General features: G+C 42.3%; 2 protein-coding genes across 3 annotated transcripts in view; one reads left to right on the top strand and one right to left on the bottom strand.

Moving 5' to 3' along the window:
- LOC121871970 overlaps positions 1 to 6,246 on the bottom strand; it is a 12,492-nt gene extending 6,246 nt beyond the window's left edge. For both annotated transcript variants that reach the window (XM_042374591.1, XM_042374592.1), the window contains exon 1: positions 6,102 to 6,246. In XM_042374591.1, the coding sequence (XP_042230525.1) occupies positions 6,102 to 6,119 (18 nt within the window). In that variant the 5' untranslated portion in view covers positions 6,120 to 6,246. The remainder of the gene's footprint in view (positions 1 to 6,101) is intronic.
- A 2,408-nt stretch (positions 6,247 to 8,654) lies between these two features.
- On the top strand, positions 8,655 to 18,810 carry LOC121872071 (adhesive plaque matrix protein-like). The gene is made up of 8 exons (XM_042374758.1): positions 8,655 to 8,755; positions 9,961 to 10,607; positions 11,289 to 11,406; positions 11,815 to 11,937; positions 13,410 to 13,544; positions 17,243 to 17,419; positions 17,735 to 17,881; positions 18,113 to 18,810. Exons 1-8 carry the CDS (start codon positions 8,741 to 8,743, stop codon positions 18,245 to 18,247), a joined length of 1,497 nt encoding a protein of 498 aa, XP_042230692.1. The 5' UTR covers positions 8,655 to 8,740; the 3' UTR covers positions 18,248 to 18,810.
- Positions 18,811 to 19,194: the final 384 nt, after the last annotated feature.

Raw genomic sequence — 19,194 nt, 5'->3', positions numbered from 1 at the left:
TAGCCTGGCTAGTAAGCCACGCCCCTCTTCTACAGCTACAAATAGCTGATTGTTTCATAGAAAATGTTTGTGTAGCTGTCCATTTATTCATACTAAATATGTTCACAATTGGTAAGCAGACCTGTTATTATCTAAAATAATGTTAAATAACTGGACTATCACAATGCAAATGATTTCAAGTCATTAACCCTTGAGAGAGGATGTTAGAAATTTTTTAATATTTAACATAAAAGTTCGAAGTCAAATATGAAAATTGCTTTCGAATGAAGTCTTTTCATATTTCTTTGATTTGTGCCAAACTTAAAGTTTGTATGGCTGTATATATTCCAAATCATTTATATAACTGGTAAAACTGGATGTGCTTATATACGCGGAGTCCGGGGGGAGATGAATCGTTCAGGGGAACAGCCACTGAACTTGACGGGAATTTTGCTCATCTTGACACAAGGCACAACAGCCAGCAGACCTCAACTGTCAACAATTGTCAGCCTTGTGGTACTAACCAACAAAACATTTCTCACACCCACAAGCAGATTATTAAATACTTTATCCACTAACGGCATTCTCTATCTTAAATACTGCGTTGTGACAAGATTTAAATAATACTACCGTATGTGCTACAAAGTATTAGAAGCGATGTAGAGGTTTAACATTTTCATCCAGTCATCAAGTATCAAGAAATTTGGTGCAAATGAACAAAAATCTCAGCCAATGATGGATGAGGTACAGTTAATTGTGTGTCGTAGTATTCAAACAAGTGATAGCGGGCACCTGTTGCCCTGTGGCAAGTCTGGTGGTACAGTTTACCAAGGCGTGCAAGTTCGAACGCTGGTGCGGTGAGCACGCAACCGCAGTCCGTCTGACAACGTGCAGCGACATCGTTTCCAGATGGTCGTGGTTGTTATAATCATAGTCGTGGTTGTTATAATCATGGTCGTGGCTGCAATAATCATGGTCGTGGTTGTTATAATCATAGCCGTGGTTGGTATAATCATGGTCGTGGTTATGATCATAGTCGTGGTTGTTATAATCATGGACGTGGTTGTTATAATCATGGTCGTGGTTGTTGTAATCATGGTGGTGGTTGTTAAAATCATGGTCGTGGTTGTTATAATCATGGTCGTTGTTATAATCATAGTCGTGGTTGTTATAATCATGGAAGTGGTTGTTATAATCATGGTCGTGGTTGTTGTAATCATGTCGTCGTGGTCGTGTTATAATCATGGTCGTGGTTGTTATAATCATGGTCTGGTTATTTGTGTCATGGTCGTGGTTGTTAAAATCATGGTCGTGGTTGTTATAATCATGGTCGTGGTTGTTATAATCATGGTCGTGGTTGTTATAATCATGGTCGTGGTTATTATAATCATTGTCGTGGTTCTAATCATGGTTGGGGTTGTTATAATCATGGTCGTTGTTGTTATATTCATGGTCGTGGTTATTATAATCATGGTCGTGGTTGTTGTAATCATGGTCGTGGTTGTTATAATCGTGGTCGTGGTTGTCATAATCATGGTCGTGGTTATGATCATAGTCGTGGTTGATATAGTCATTGTCGTGGTTGTTAAAATCATGGTCGTGGTAGTTATAATCATGGTCATGGTTGTTATAATCATGGTCGTGGTTGTTATAATCTTGGTCGTAGTTGTTATAATCATGGTCGTGGTTGTTATAATCATAGTCGTGGTTGTTATAATCATGGTCGTGGTTGTTAAAATCATGGTCGTGGTTGTTATAATCATGGTCGTGGTTGTTATAATCATGATCGGTGTTGTTATAATCATGGTCGTAGTTATGATCATAGTCGTGGTTGTTATAATCATGGTCGTGGTTGTTATAATCATAGTTGTGGTTGTTATAATCATGGTTGTGGTTATTATAATCATGGTCGTGGTTGTTATAATCATGTTCGTGGTAGTTATAATCATGGTCGTGGAAGTTATAATCATGGTCATTGTTGTTATAATCATGGTCTTGGTTGTTATAATCATGGTCGTGGTTGTTATAATCATAGTCGTGGTTGTTATAATCATGGTCGTGGCTGCAATAATCATGGTCGTGGTTGTTATAATAATGGTTGTCGTTATGATCATGCTCGTGGTTTATGATCATAGTCGTAGGTGTTATAATCATGATCATGGGTGATATAATCATAGTCTGGTTGTTATGATCATAGTCGTGGTTGTTATAATCATGGACGTGGTTGTTATACTCATGGTCGTGGTTGTTGTAATCATGGTCGTGGTTGTTAAAATCATGGTCGTGGTTGTTATAATCATGGTCGTGGTTATGATCATAGTCGTGGTTGTTATAATCAAATGACGTGGTTGTTATAATCATGGTCGTGGTTGTTGTAATCATGGTCGTGGTTGTTAAAATCATGGTCGTGGTTGTTATAATCATGGTCGTGGTTGTTATATTCATGGTCGTGGTTATTATAATCATGGTCGTGGTTGTTATAATCATGGTCGTGGTTGTGATACTTACAGTATCTAATATATTATAAGAAGGAATAGAATAAAGGTTAGAATAATTAGTTAAAAGAATTATTCGCCATAAGGAGATTAAAATCATAAAAAAAATATATGAATCACCGATGAAAATTCCGAGATAAATTATATTATGAAGAAGTGACCATGATTCTGGTTACATTAGTCACCATCTGCTTAAGTCATCACCTGTGTTAAGTCATCAATAGTCATCATTAGGGCCGGATAGTTATGCACTAAAAACCATGAACTATGCATGCAAATATGCACTAAAACCGGGAAATATCATTCATATGCACTAAAATTGTCCTTATAAAGCCAAGAATGCAGGTTATACGGAAACAAAATAGTTAATATAAACTAATGTTAATGTTTATTAAGCAATATACGTAATGTATTTAACATATATATGTGATGCTTCAAAAAATATATATGAACATGCATTTACATTTACATTACATCTCCCAACACACCAAAAATAAGATTCACAATACACCGTTTCAACATCAGTGGTTTCATCAGTGACACCCACATTTTCTTTCCACAAGCCTTTCTCCTTATGATTTTCATCGTGTCCTTGAACAATTGGAAACAGTTCTTACGTAATGTTGATTCGTCAGGCACCTTTTTCCAGTATACTGTTCCAGGAATGACTTTAGGCACTTGTTATTCAGTTTATGCAATGGAATATCCGCTGAAACAAATGCCTTGCACAAATCTGCGTTGAACTGGGAACGATCAGGCCCTGACTTACTGGAACAGAAGTAGTTGTTGCTCCTTTTGTGCACTATTGACTTAACAGCTTCGAGTCGGATGTGCTTGCTTGTTTTAAGGTGTTGTTGACTTGAAATTTCTTGCTCGCTGTCACTGGTGCTTCACAATATTTACAAACAGTACACTTCCATCAGTAGTAAATGCATCAAATTCTTTACATATGATCTCAGCACTTCATTTGGTTTCTTTGTACTTTCCGCATTTCACGAGCAGCAGAGGAGTAGCTCCACACAAGCACTGCTCTGCTGACTAACTCACTAGTCAATGAGTCATGACCAGGTGTGGAAACGACAGATTAAAGCGACGTGACCTCCTCACTTCACCTAACCACCTCACCTCACCTCCCAGTACCACGTGTGCTCATTCAGTGGCAACAAAGAGATACTGCCAGATGAATATTTTACAAAATATGCATTTATATGCAGTTATCTAGGTAATATGCACTTATCATAGAAATCACGCAAAATATGCATGCTATGAAATATGCAAATGCATAACTATCCGGCCTAGTCATCATCTACGTTAGTCAGTTTTAGGCCCATCTCACATGACTGACCGACCATCGATGTTCTTTCCGCGCGAGGGTGTTAGTTTTCAATGCGTCTTATTATTTACGCTGGTGGATGTAAGAGCAGCTACCCTCACTGACGCAGCTATGGTCAATTTGGTGTTATTCTTGTTTATAAATGCCTTCTAATCTGTCTCAAGTCTATCCGTCCTGTCAATTGCCATCCCAACTGTCTGTTCGTCTGCGTGGTGTTTGACTGTCAGCCCGTCTGTACTAATGTGAACCAGTCAGTCAGCTGTCTGTCTGTCATGTTAGTTGCCATATTGTCTATTTGTGCATGTATGAATGTCTATTTTTGTCAACCTCCTGTCTGTTTCACTGTCTATATTCACCCTGTGTCTATTGTAGTCATCTTCTCCATGAATTCCTGTTATTATCCTTTTATTTCTTCTCCTTTTCCATGAGCCACAGGAGTAAGTATACACTGTAGCTGTAAGGTCGTCTGGTAACGTTGAAACTGCGCATCCAGACGCATGATGAAACTCAGCTCCCCCCCCCCACCTGTTATCTCTAACTATTTTCTGTTTCCCCTTCTTTATTCTTCTATTTACTCATCTTCCTTCCTTTACTAATCCAAACAACAGTAAAAAAGTAGGCTAAGAAAAAAGTGGGGGAAGGAGGAGGGAGCCGTACGATAACTGCAATCGTGGACCGACAGCATACAACGAATGAGGGTGCGCCAAGTCCGTAGACTTGCATCGTTTTCCAGCGTAAATAAAATGGTTATGTAATGGCTTCCTCAAGAAACCATCGACATGGGACCAGGTTTGTTCCACTCTACAATTTTTTTGCGATTTTTCCACCAAGTTTGATGAAAAACGATTGTGCCGTTTCAGCTGCCCAGAACAGACACACACACACACACGCCTAGTCCTATAGTATATTAGATGCGAGCTCTACGGCACTGGCAGTACAAGTCAAATGTCCAGCTGATCTGGCCGCTAAGTCCAGTGACTGTTCCTCTGAGCGTTTTACCTCCCCCCTGACTGTGCGTATAAAGCGCGTATTTACATCGAGTTTTATCAGTTACATAAATGATTTGGGATACTGTATATACAGCCGTACAAACTGTAGTTCATTACCTATTGTGCTATATTTTTGGCATCATTTGTTTGTTTGCCTTATTTTTGGTTTAAAACAAATATGAAGAAACTTCATTCGAAAGCTAATTTAATTTTTGACTTCGACCTTTTATGATTAATACGATATTTAAAATTTTCTAACATTCTCTCTGAAGTGCTAATGCCTTGAAATCAATTGCATTTTGATAGTCCAGTTATTTAACATTATTTTAGATAATAACAGGTCTGCTTACCAGTTGTGAACATATTTAGTATGAATAAATGGACAGCTACATTAACATTTTCTATGAACCAATCAGCTATCTTTATAGAAGAGGGGCGTGGCTTACGGGCCAGGTTAGCGTGGACAGGGTATAGTGCCCGAGTATCCCTGACCGCAGTGTTGAGAGGCAAGTGCGTTAATATTGTCCAATATCTTACTTGTTTTGCATAACAAAATGAACTTATGTTTTAGCAGGCTGGGGTAAAAACATACTGTACAAGGGAAGAATATTTGTCTGAGGTATTGAGGTGTTGTCCACCATTGCCATGGCCACCCGTAGCAGCGTGTTTTACTGTGGCTGATGTGAAGTGCGCATAGGAAGATAAAAGATGTGCTTTACTTTTTTTTATCCTCTTCGTCACTGATCGGCCTGTTAGCCGCTTGGGCGGTCTGTCACGTCTTTGTAACATAGCCTACTGTTGGTACTGGGCATGTACTGGCTCTAGTTTAGCATGTATGCGAGCCCTCAACAGTGTTAGTCAAGTCTGGCCTTGAATGAACTCTCACTCGGGGCCTTTACAACAGTGTACACGATCTGGTGAATATGTTCTTTAACATTAGAAGTGAATGTTTTCCTCCATAAAATATATTTCATCTATGTAAAATATCGTCCCTGCCAGGTAACTTTTGACCTCCGTGAACCTGACCTGTCTCCCAATGAGTATGATGACTTAACCTTTTGAATAGGATGAGAACTCTCCTTGAATCAGATGGCACTGCACTCAGGGGGCAAAATTATCGTACAGTACATCGTATAAATGGGTACCCTGCTGGCTGATATTCGAACAATAGGTATAGGATGGTCACCCAGGATGTCACTTTGTGATAAGCTTACACCCAGTCATCAATATTATAGTGGTGTTATTAGAAATAGGTAAAACAATAATAGCAAAATGATGGTAACTGTAAAAGATGAGTTTACTTACAACCATAAACATCGTCATGCCAGATGTGTGGATCTGACTGTCAGCTGCAGAGGCGGTGTTAGCTGGAACCGTCAGCTCACGAAACTCTTGTGTCTGTCGGTCAGCCCGTCACTCCAGACACTGACCCCGAGTCTCTCAGCTCCTTCACCTATACTGACTGCATATGACCCCAAATATATTGGTCTGTGGACGCATGCGCAGTCATACTTTGACCTCACATGTTTGTTTTAGCGAATTCGTTCCTTTATGTAACTAAACTTTGTGAAACCTTGAGAAAATATAAACAATTATCATCTCGGGGTGGTTCATTTGGAGCGTGATGCCATTATTACTTCAGCTACTGGACAAAGGCAAATAAACCTAGTACTGCACCACCATTGACTGGATTCATTGTTAAGCTTTGGCATCGTCCTGAAGGATTTAAGTCATTGTACTCAAGGGGTTAAGTAATTGCACTCCATTGTTTGCCATAATATTTTAGTGGTTAAGGTATTGTAATTAGATAAATAGATAGCTTGGTAGGTAAATAGATAAGAAGATAGATTGGAAGATAGACAGATAGATAGATAGATAGATAGATAGATAGATATAGTAAGAGTTTAAATTGAAGGTCATTATCACAAATATATATAATGACACATCGTTTCCCAGCACCCACACCCACACACTCTACAATATCCCTCCTACACCTTCCAACACCCCCCCCACACACACTCTACACACCCACACACACACACACACTCTACAATATCCTCCTACACCTTCCAACACACACACGCACACACACACACTACAATATCCCTCCTACCTTCTTTTACACACACACTACAATATCCCTCCTACACCTTCCAACACACACACACACACACACACACACACACACACACACACACACACACACACACACACACACACACACACACACACACACAACACACACACACACATATCCCTCCTACACCTTCCAACACCCCACACACGCACACACACACACACACACACACATATCTCGATGACCCAGAGAGTAATGACCATCTGCAGGAAGGGTCAACTGCCTCTTTCCCACGGTAGGCGGTTTAAGCTGTTGAGTCTGTTAGGATCGTGTGACCGTGTGACCAGCTAAGGGAATAAACAGTTTACTAGGAGGGCTGCCTCTTGCCGCGTCTCTGTTCCTCGTGGTACCCTTATAGCCATAACAAACTGACGGATTGAGTGTGAAAGATGACCAACTCCTGCAGCTGTGTGTGTGTGTGTGTGTGTGTGTGTGTGTGTGTGTGTGTGTAATAATAATAATAATAATAATAATAATAACAATAATAATTATAATAATAATAATAATTAACGGTTTATTGAAAAAGTTCTGCAGCCCGAAGGCTGAAAATATACATGAGACATAAATGACTTATTACATACATTGGTAGTTTAACAAAAGCCTTCATTAGAGAAAGGTAAAGGAACATAGTGTGCAGTGAACATACAGATTAATGTAGGTGTTGAACAGCAAACACGTAAACTCCCTCCCAGATGGTGTTAGGAGGGACCTCACTTGGTGTAGTAGTTCCCTCACAGCTGGTGTTATGAGGGACCTCACGTGGTGTAGTAATTCCCTCACAGATGGTGTTATGAGGGACCTCACGTGGTGTAGTAATTCCCTCACAGATGGTGTTATGAGGGGCCTCATGTGTGTGTTCCCCTCACAGATGGTGTTATGAGGGACCTCCGTGTGTAGTAATTCCCTCACAGATGGTGTTATGAGGGACCTCACGTGTAATAATTCCCTCATTGATGGTGTTATGAGGGGGGCCTCACGTGTGTAATTCCCCTCATTGATGTGTTATGAGGGACCTCACGTGGTGTAGTAATTCCCTCACAGATGGTGTTATGAGGGACCTCCGTGTGTAATTCCTCACAGATGGTGTTATGAGGGACCTCACGTGGTGTAGTGTGTGTGTGTGTGTGTGTGTGTGTGTGTGTGTGTGTGTGTGTGTGTGTGTGCGTGTGTGTGTGTGTGTGTGTGTGTGTGTGTGTGTGTATGTGTGTGTGTGTGTGTGTGTGTGTGTGTGCGTGTGTGTGTGTGTGTGTGTGTGTGTGTATGTGTGCGTGTGTGTGTGTGTATGTGTGTGTGTGTGTGTGTGTGTGTGTGTGTGTGTGTGTGTGTGTGTGTGTGTGTGTGTGTGTGTGTGTGTGTGTGTGTATGTGTGTGTGCGTGTGTGTGTGTGTTTCTCCTATTTGCCACCCCAGCGTACACCATACGCCTTTCTCCATACAATATCTTCCATACACCCTCCTACACACCCTAGCCACACACCCTCCCCAAGACACCCTTCCCTACACACACTCCCACACACCCTCCCCTACACACCCTAGCCACACACCCTCCCCAAGACACCCTTCCCTACACACCCTCCCACACACCCTCCCCTACACACCCTCCCACACACCACGTACCTTCTCCACCATACAGTAAACCGCGCATCACGCATGCGCTGTGATTAAGGGAGGTACTATATAATGTTGTGTTGTGGGCGTCTTCTCATAGTGCAGTATAGGTCAGGCTGGGGCATAAAGGCTGTTGTCTATTGCTGGTTTAGTCTCACTGTGGCCACTCCATCTGGCTGACACTTCATAAACACGCGGTCATGACGGCCATCAGAGTGAGTTAACTCTGACCTAAACTTACTTTGGACTACAGTGGAGTTTCATTGTAATTTCGTCGTCATTTTGATTTCAGTCAATAGGTCTTTACAAAAGTGAATCCGTTTTAAAAATATTGTGCACTTTCCCCGTCGTCAGTTGCGAGAAATGTTTAACTCAAGTTCTTTTGAAGATCCGTCTCAGGAATATTGCTTTTAATGGAGATGTTATAATTACGTAATTGGTTGTCTTAAATTAAAAAAATAAAATAAAATTACCGAGAGACTCTACACTAACAGGATACCTTCACTTAACAGAGACATTAAGGTACAGTACAGAATTTTGTCCAAGAGATCTTGCATCATAATTTTGTCTCCAAACTGATGTTAAGTGAGAGTATCTACAGTAAAGTAGACCTTTTAAATATTTTAATGTTATTTTAATATTTGATTTTTAATCAAGATTTTAGTACATTTTACTCCATATACCAGAAATTTTCATCATATCCTTAATGAAGAATTAGGAAAGAAATTATTACGGTTCGAAAAGGAAGTGACGTCATATATTTCATGTGTTGAAAATTTTGTGAACACGTAAATTTTATATATAATTTGATGGTCAAATCTGATAAAGAATTAGAGTTGAAGGAAAGTATACAAGTGTGTTTTGGCATTTATAGCTTGAATGAGAATGTGATATATTTTTATTATGATTCTTTGGAAATCTAACCTAACCTAATCACACCCAGGCTTTTCATATTGAAGGTAACAGGTAGTACTGTACTCTATAACCAGGTGGAGCTGTTCAAGAACGTCTAGGAAAGTCCACACTAGCTTCACCCATTAGTATTCCGCCCACTGTACATGGTCACAAGTCACAGAAGCCAAATATTTATTTCTTCACTGAATGTTGCTCCTTTATTAATGTTGATAAAAAGATTCTTTCATTTTGGTGGTTAAAAGGTTTTTTTTTTTTGGTTCTGGTAAAACTAAGTTGATAATGTAATTGTTGAAAGTTGATGCGGGAATGAAAAATCACAAGTCTCGCTTCTACGGTCGGCTTGAACACACCAGCCAGAAATCTTGTGAAACGAGGAGGCAAGTTGGCTTTTGAATTACGCTATGACTCCACCTTAATGGCCTTAGCATTAGTTATGATGCAAAATTAACGCACATAGTCCAGTTCATTGTGTAGTTAATTCACAAATGTTTCCTCGTACCTGCAGGTGCTAGTGGTGATGGTGATGGCAGTGGCTGTGACCAGCGCCTTAGGCCCTCACACAGGTTACCAGCAGGCTAGGAGCTACGCCCTCGGTCCTTTCAGAAGTCAACAGGTCCGGTATTACGCTCGAGGTCCTAACATAAGCCGTAACTACAGACGGAAGTGGAGATGTCCCCGTCAGATCTCCTGTCCCGCGTCTAACCCTTACTACAACCCCTGCTGCCGCCCTCCACCCCCTCTACCCCCTTGGTATCCGACATATCCACCCACTTTACCACCAACTCCTCCACCCACTTTACCACCAACTCTTCCACCCACTTTACCACCAACTCCTCCACCCACTTTACCACCAACTCCTCCACCCACTTTACCACCAACTCTTCCACCCACTTTACCACCAACTCCTCCACCCACTTTACCACCAACTCCTCCACCCACTTTACCACCAACTCTTCCACCCACTTTACCACCAACTCCTCCACCCGCTTTACCACCAACTCCTCCACCCACCTGGTATCCAACTTATCCGTCAACTTATCCACCTACACCTCCACCCACTTGGTATCCAACTTATCCGCCCACTTACCCACCTACACCTCCACCCACCTACGTTCCACTTCCACCAGTATATCCACCACAGCCTCCACTACCGTAAGTCACCTATCAATCATCGTGTACAGTATTGTCTCAGAATTTAACCATGTAGTTGTCGCGTCCGTCTCTCTCTCTCTCTCTCTCTCTCTCTCTCTCTCTCTCTCTCTCTCTCTCTCTCTCTCTCTCTCTCTCTCTCTCTCTCTCTGGAATTTTCGAGAAAAAGATGCATGTGATTTAGATGCCACACCACAGTACTAAATATCTCCTTGGTATTTAAACAATTTATTGCTGATTTTACCATCTGTCAGTAACACTAATGGAATCCACACAATTACGGTATATTATTACTGTAATTTTGGGGGTCAAGCGAAGATTAGGTCCCCCCAGCTTATTTCACCTGAAGATTAGGTCCCCCAGCTTATTTCACCTGAAGATTAGGTCCCCTCCCCCCAGCTTATTTCAAGTGAAGTTTAAACACCCTAACGCTATTTGGAGATTAGATTAAGTTAGAGTTACCGTTATACAGTATTAGGTTAGCGCTAAGTTAGGCTAGCGTTAGGTTAGGTTATGTTAATGTAGGTTAGGTTAAGTTTGAGTAGCGTTATGTTAGGTTAAGTTAGAGTAGAGTTATGTTAGGTTAAGTTAGAGTAGAGTTATGTTAGGTTATGTTAATGTTAGGTTGGTTAATTTTAAGGTTAAATAAACGTATGGTTAACTTTCCACGCGTTACCATTCTAGGTGCGGCGGACCCTTCGTCCCGTGTGGTTGCCCAGCCTTGCCTCCCACACCTCCGCCTATCTGCCCTCTCCTGGCCGCAGCCGCCGCCCGTGGGAGACGAGCTAAGCGATCCACGAGGGTAAGCTGAGTCCAAAACTAAGTAGTGTTTGTGTTAATTAGTTGTGTTTGTGTTAATTAATTGTGTTTGTGTTAATTAGTTGTGTTTGTGTTAATTAGGTGTGTTTGTGTTAATTAGTTGTGTTTGTGTTAATTAGGTGTGTTTGTGTTAATTAGTTGTTTGTGTTAATTAGTTGTGTTTGTGTTAATTAGTTGTTTGTGTTAATTAGTGATGTTTGTGTTAATTAGTGGTGTTAGTGTTAATTAGTGGTGCTTGTGTTATTTAAGTAATGTCTTAGAGTTGCCAGAAAATGTAGAAATGAAGAGTTATTTGGCTCTCTCTCTCTCTCTCTCTCTCTCTCTCTCTCTATCTATCTATCTATCTATCTCGTAATAAACTAATTTACTGATTTAAAATTCTCGTTGTCAGCGGAGATGTTTCGTGAACGGTCACTGCCCATCCGGTTACTCATGTTGCTCGAATGGCTGTCCCCACCACTCAAAACTGTGTATCCCAAGCACCACCACCACACCACCCTCACGCCCACGCCAGGTGAGAGAATGGTGGGAAAAGGTTGTCTGCATGTTTAATAGTTTACCATATACAGTGAAAACTCTATTTAACGGACTATACGTAGATCAAAGTCTGATATATCAAGGATCCCTTAGAGTCGAAAGCTCCATTTAAGTAACTATATAGAAAAAAAGAAGTCCGTTATATCGAGAGTCCGTTAGATGTAAGTCCCCCATCTAACGGATTATTTGAAAAGAGAAGTCCTTTATATAGAGGTTTTACTGTCCATAACATTGTCTACCAGATGCATTAGAAGAAAGAAACAGACACTAACTTAACAAAAATCAAAAGTAAATATCACTTTATGTCCTGATTTATTATTATTATTTTTTTTATATTATTATCATTATTATTATTATTATTATTATTATTATTATTATTATTATTATTAGTAGGGTGAATGAGTAACGTTTAGGTGAATGAGTAACGCTTAGGTGAATGAGTAACGCTTAGGTGAATGAGTAACGCTTATGCACCTTACTCAAGTTATTATTGCAGAGTTTTAACACTTAACCTGACTATACAATGTAGAGCTTTTAGGCGCAAACTACAGTCAATGTACAGTTAGAACTATATAGTGTGCTTGTAACAGGAGTGGTTGTGTGTTCGGTAGCTTGTGTGCTCGTAGATGCTTCCTCACTTCACATGTCACCCAGAACACTTGAGAATCCAGTTTGTTGTCACTTCCTTAATTAAATAATTAAATGTGTTCTCGCATATTCAGTCAAGAACAAAACTTAATTGATATGCAAAGTTTTGAGAATCCAATTTTGTGTTGAAGTTTAAGTGAATCAGTCAGATGCATTGTAACATCTTCAGTTATAGTGACAGTAAGTTGGCCTATACGTAATACCATTTAAGAATCCAGCTTACTTGCACCAGCTGGTTAGATGTAATTTTATTCAGAAAATATGTCATACAAGTTTACAATTGATTCAACATTTATAATATATATGTAATACAAGTATACAGTTCGTTCAGCATGCATATACTGTAGACAATGCATACATTATTCGATGTATATACAATGTACATACACCATGCAGGGATACAACTATGTACATTTGCGAACAAAATTCCCTGGACACTTGGCAGTATCTGGCGTGTGAGCACTTGAGGGTCAGAGGGTGAGGAAGATTGGAATTTTAACGCATTTTTCAAGATTTTTTCTTTTATATTCAAGTGTTTTTTCTCCATTTTGTGGTTCCTACATTATTAGATATAAACCAATCATATATATGATCTAGAGGTCGATGCCAGATACTGTCAAGTGTTCAGGGAATCTTGTCCGCAACTGTACGTGGTCAGGGCGGTTGTACAAAAAATGGTAAACAGTGAAGAAATTCGACCAAGTATAACCAACAAGTCCAATTGGTGGTTTTCTCCAGTAGGGCACAACCCTTTGAGAACTACATGACCACAGATAGATGACCTTGAGTCACCACCCACAGGTGAAGGTGAGCGTGATCATGACCTCAGCGTGTAGTGACACTATCAACTTTTTCAAGAACTATTTGCTGCCAGCCACCACCGCCCTCAACAACAGCCTTCACGTGGAGCTGATACCTTACGGCAAACTGAACCAGGTAGGTCTCTCTCTCGTTAAGCTGTTCAAAGTTGGCGTGATATTATTTCAGGCGCAGTTTCGTGTCAGCTGTCAACCCCTTGTATGACCTCATAGTAATTTTAGATCTTGTAGTCATTTTTATCTACATACCCGGAAAAAACCCTAGAGAACCTGAATAGCCCTGATGCTGTTCGTCCATCCGTCCGTTGTGGTCAGTAGACAAATGATTTACACACAGTAGTGTTACGAGTTGGGGATTTAGAATACAGTTAAAAGTCTACCCAGATCCCAACAGGCAACAACAAAAAAAACAAAGACAATCGGACTATAAAAGGGTAGACAAGGATGCGAGTTTTTGTTGTGTATAATAGAGTACCATAAATTCCTTAACAAAATATTCAGCTATCTATAATTTACCCTTAACCATACTTAGCCTAAACATTAACAGTATATACATATTTATACAACATACAATAATTTGAAGCAAGGTGGAGCTGGGGAGGCAATATAAGATTACAAATACTTAAGTAAGGAGCTGAGATGGCTGACGAGTAAGGCTGAGTATTGTAGAAGACGGTAGGTAGTCACTGTGACGTAGGTTTCCAGAAAAGGTGATCCTGTGGTCACTTCCCAGAGTGAAGTCTCTTTCCTCGAATTGGAGCTGACAAAGAAGACTTTGAGGAGGTGACGCAACAACCAGGATATGGAGAAGGGAAACCCCGGAGTGGTAACTAAGACGAGTCATACTCGTGTTTCGTCCCTAGATGGCGTTGCTCGTGGTGCTGGGTAGGTAGATCATGACAATAGATGGCGTTGCTCGTGGTGCTGGGTAGGTAGATCAGGACAATTGGTGGCGGGGTTCGTAACAGTAGCAAAGTCCTTCCGTGTGTATCAGATCCAAACTTCATTTACAAGGTATTTATAAACACCTGATGAACGAACACCTGCTCTTTTGGTGTTGGTCGAGGGATTAGTGTTTATCAATTTTTATATATTTATTTATTTATTTATTTATTGTGGGTCAACAGTGCCAGAGTATCCTTCGTTAATAACCACTGGATGTCACGCTCTCTCCTCTCTGTGTTGCTTCATCGACCTCTATCTTCCTGCTACTAATGAACCCCTCACCACCTATACCTTACCTTTCCATCCTCTTGTTCTTCACTTCTCCCTCCTGTCATCCACTTATTATATTTCTTCTTCTTATCAATTCTTTCTTTCCTATTCTGTCAATATGTCCACAGCACCTGAGACCCTGATCCACTTACTCAAAGACACTTATTTCACTTTCAAGTCCTCTTATTTCTGGATGTGTTTTGTTGTGTGGTTCCTCTTTATCCAAAATTGCCTTAACTCACGTAATTTCTTTGGCTTTTAATTCACGTCTTCCTCTTGGTCATCCACAGGCCAAAGCTTCACGCCTCTGTAATGTTGTCCACTCAGAAGTTCCCCCTCACGTAACACAACAATCTTTACCTGTATCATTTTCTCTCACTCATACATTTTTCTATTAATCTTTTACTCTTTTTTTCCGCTATTATTTGAGTTTGTTAATCACTTACTATTCCATTTACTGACTATAACACTCCCAGATAATCTAAAACAGTCTTCTTCCTCCATTCAACGATAAATTGTAAATATCCGGCTGTGTTTTGACTTATTTTTATAACCTTTCTCTTATAACTCTTCCAGATTCATTTACTAACATTTCTAACTTTCCTTTGCTGTCATCCCACGAGAGCAGAGTCATTTCTGTATGTTGCAGCTGACTCCCCTCCCTCCTCTCCATCACCCTCGCCTCACCTCCCACCTCTCCATCACCCTCGCCTCACCTCCCCACCTCCATCACCCTCGCCTCCCACCTCCCACCCCCTCCACCTCTCATCACTCTCCGCCTCCCACCTCCATCACCCTCACCTCACCTCCCACCTCTCCACACCCTCGCCTCACCTCCCACCTCTCCATCACCCTCACCACCTCCACCTCTCCACCCCCTCCACCCCACCCCTCACCTCACCTCCCACCTCTCCATCACCCTCGCCTCCCACCTCTCCATCACCCCTCACCTCCACCTCCTCACCTCCCACCTCCATCACCCTCGCCTCCCACCTCCATCACCCTCGCCCACCTCCCACCTCTCCCACCTCTCCACATCCCTCGCCTCCCACCTCCATCACCCTCGCCCACCTCCACCTCCATCACCCTCCACCCACCTCACTCCATCACCTCACCTCCCACCTCTCCATCACCCCTGCCTCCCATTCCATCACCCCCGCCTCCCACCTCTCCATCACCCCCTCCACCTCCCACCCTCCACCTGCCTCCCACCTCCCTCCACCTCTCCATCACCCTGCCTCACCTCCCACCTCTCCATCACCCCTCACCTCCCACCTCTCCATCACCCTGCTTCACCTCCCACCTCCATCACCTCCCACCTCCCACCACCTCACCTCACCTCTCCATCACCCTCGCCTCCCACCTCTCCATCACCCTCGCCTCGCCTCCCACTCTCCATCACCCCTCGCCTCACCTCCCACCTCTCCATCACCCCTCACCTCCCCACCTCTCCATCACCCCGCCTCCCACCTCTCCATCACCTCACCTCACCTCCTCACCTCCTCACCTCCTGCCTCCCACCCCTCGCCTCCACTCCATCACCCCTCACCTCACCTCCCACCTTCCATCACCCTGCCCACCTCCCCACCTCCATCACCCGCCCACCTCCCACCTCTCCATCACCCTCACCTCACCTCTCCACCTCTCCATCCATCGCCTCCTCCCACCTCTCCATCACCCCTGCCTCCCACCTCCATCACCCTCGCCTCACCTCCCACCTCTCCATCACCTCACCTCCCACCTCTCCATCACCCTGCTTCACCTCCCACCTCCCATCACCCTTGCCTCACCTCCCACCTCTCCATCACCCTCGCCTCACCTCCCACCTCTCCATCACCCTCGCCTCGCCTCCCACCTCTCCATCACCCTCGCCTCACCTCCCACCTCTCCATCACCCTCGCCTCACCTCACTAACCAACCCACCCCTTGGCACGGTCCCCTTACTCTTATTTGGAGGCAGTTTTCCCTCTTCCTAATATACGTACATATGATTTACTCCTATATAAACTCTGGATAGTATTCACGTGTCTTGATTTACCCCCATATATTTTCAGTGTAGGTGTGTGTGTGTGTACTGTACGTGTTTGTGTAAGTGTGTGTATATGTTTGTGTCGCTCCCACCTCTCCATCACCCTCGCCTCACCTCCCACCTCTCCATCACCCTCGCCTCACCTCCCACCTCTCCATCACCCTCGCCTCACCTCCCACCTCTCCATCACCCTCGCCTCACCTCACTAACCAACCCACCCCTTGGCACGGTCCCCTTACTCTTATTTGGAGGCAGTTTTCCCTCTTCCTAATATACGTACATATGATTTACTCCTATATAAACTCTGGATAGTATTCACGTGTCTTGATTTACCCCCATATATTTTCAGTGTAGGTGTGTGTGTGTGTACTGTACGTGTTTGTGTAAGTGTGTGTATATGTTTGTGTCGGTGTGAGTACATGTTTGTGTAGGTTAGTGTACATGTTTGTGTAGCTGTGTGTATATGTTTGTGTAGGTAGGCCATCGTGTGAATACATATGTATTAGAGTACAATAGGTAGATTTGTGTTAATACTCCCATATGTGTACATTAAAGCCTCACTCGTGTTACAGAACGGAGGATGCCAGTTCGGGTACGGTGACTGTCTGGGTAACTGGATAATATCTTGTGCTGGTCACCACCTGGGAGAGAACCAGCTGGATCATCTCTCCTTCACCAGCTGCCTCATTCAACACAACCACGTCCTCAGAAACTCTAACTTTAAAAACATTATGTCGACTGTTGTTCAGGCGAGTCTCTATACTGCTGTACTGTACTGTGTTACACCAATTATTATTATTATTATCATCATCATTATTGGGCTTCAAAATAGCCCTAGACAAAACTATCAGGAACAATGGAGGTATCCCACACAGGCCACTGACCTCCTTCCCTCGACATGGCCACCTCTAGTGGGTGGCCATTAGGTAACTAAGGCGTAAGTTAGCTGTATATACAACAATCATCAGGTGTGGCATAGTGTACATTACAATGATAGTTACGGAGAAGACACACTATCATGACATTATTATGTTAAGTTAACTTGTTAACATTGCATTCAACAGTGTGCTAACAGTCACCCGGACAAGATAGATGCTCTGCATAGATGTTCAGTGGGCATGGAGGGTTACCAGCTATTCCAAGATGCTGGCAAACGTCAACAACAGCTGGCTCCTGTACTAAAACAGTTGCCTATGGTGGCTCTAGACGAGGTGAGTATGATACACAGAGAGACTATCATGTTACTGAGTAGTAAACCCAAAGCATTATAGTTATCACCTTAACACTAACATCAATCTTTATCAAACCCTGGTCGGGGGATAGAAATATTAACGAATATGAGAAAGAGAATATATTGGGCATTACAGTCTAGGACATGAAACACACACACTAGATATTCACCACAACACTAGTAGTCTACTTGTCTTGTTCACTCTCGTCAGGTACTGGTGATAAGAAGCCCAGAGGAGCTGCAGAACTTCCATCAGCTGCTGTGTGACCGTCTGCAGGGAGAAACCGAAGCCCAGGCCTTCTGTCGGGGAGTCCTCGCCCGCAGACAGAACCTTGGTCCCTCTTAAGAGAATCCACACTTTTGAGGGGTTGACACACACTAATTAGCTCCCTTACTTACCTTGACATCTGCTGGTTAGTCTTCTTACCTATTATCTTGTTCTTTGATCAGGTTTTGTTTACCTTTCACTAAAGTGTAACAATTTAACCTAACTTAAGTGTAAACCTAACTTAATCTATCCAGAGCCTAACTTACTTAACCTATTGTAATCAGTTCTTAGTCTAAATTTCATCCTGACTTAACCTAACCTAACATAACCTTACCTATCAAAGGGCTAAACGTACACCATTATGTCCAATGTAACCAAACCTAACCTAACCTCTCCTAAACTTAAACTTAACCAAAGTTTTCGTGTGTCTGTGTGTCTTTGTGTCTGTCTTCTGTTATGACTGTTTCATTGGTGTGTCTGTTACTATGACGACATTTTTTGATCATACTGTATCATGTAACCTGAAGGAAAGAGCTGTTGTCAAGTCTGTAGTTACTGTAGTCTGTATCTTTGTTTACGTGCTTTTGTTTTTGTATCCCATTTATTGATGACATTCTGTAATAAAACCATAATTATTGTTATTATTGTTGTTTCTATCATTACTGTTTTGTTTTTTCATTAGTATGTAATCATCATTATCATCATCATAATCATCGTTTTACGGCCATTTTCCACGCTTGTGTGGGTTAACCGCTCCATACTGCACGGTCTCTTGTAGTCTCTCTCGTCAGACTCCTTTAATGACCTTTCTTACAGCCTCTCTCATTCTTGACCTGCCCCTGGCTCTCCTCCCCTCCACATTTAGCATCTCTTGACCCAAACCATCTCAGCCAGCCTCTGCGCAGAAGTTCCCCAATGCTCTCAGTACCCGGCCGCCTTCTTAGCTATGAATAGGGCCGCCTGTCACTGTCAGATTACACATTCACCTCACTGTTCTCGATTCCTCATGTCCTGCGTGGCGGCGC

This window comes from Homarus americanus, unplaced genomic scaffold, assembly GCF_018991925.1.
Source record: "Homarus americanus isolate GMGI-L3 unplaced genomic scaffold, GMGI_Hamer_2.0 scaffold51476, whole genome shotgun sequence".
Lineage (NCBI taxonomy): Eukaryota > Metazoa > Arthropoda > Malacostraca > Decapoda > Nephropidae > Homarus > Homarus americanus.
Note: the sequence above shows the minus strand (reverse complement) of the source record. Positions and strands in the feature narration are given on the sequence as shown.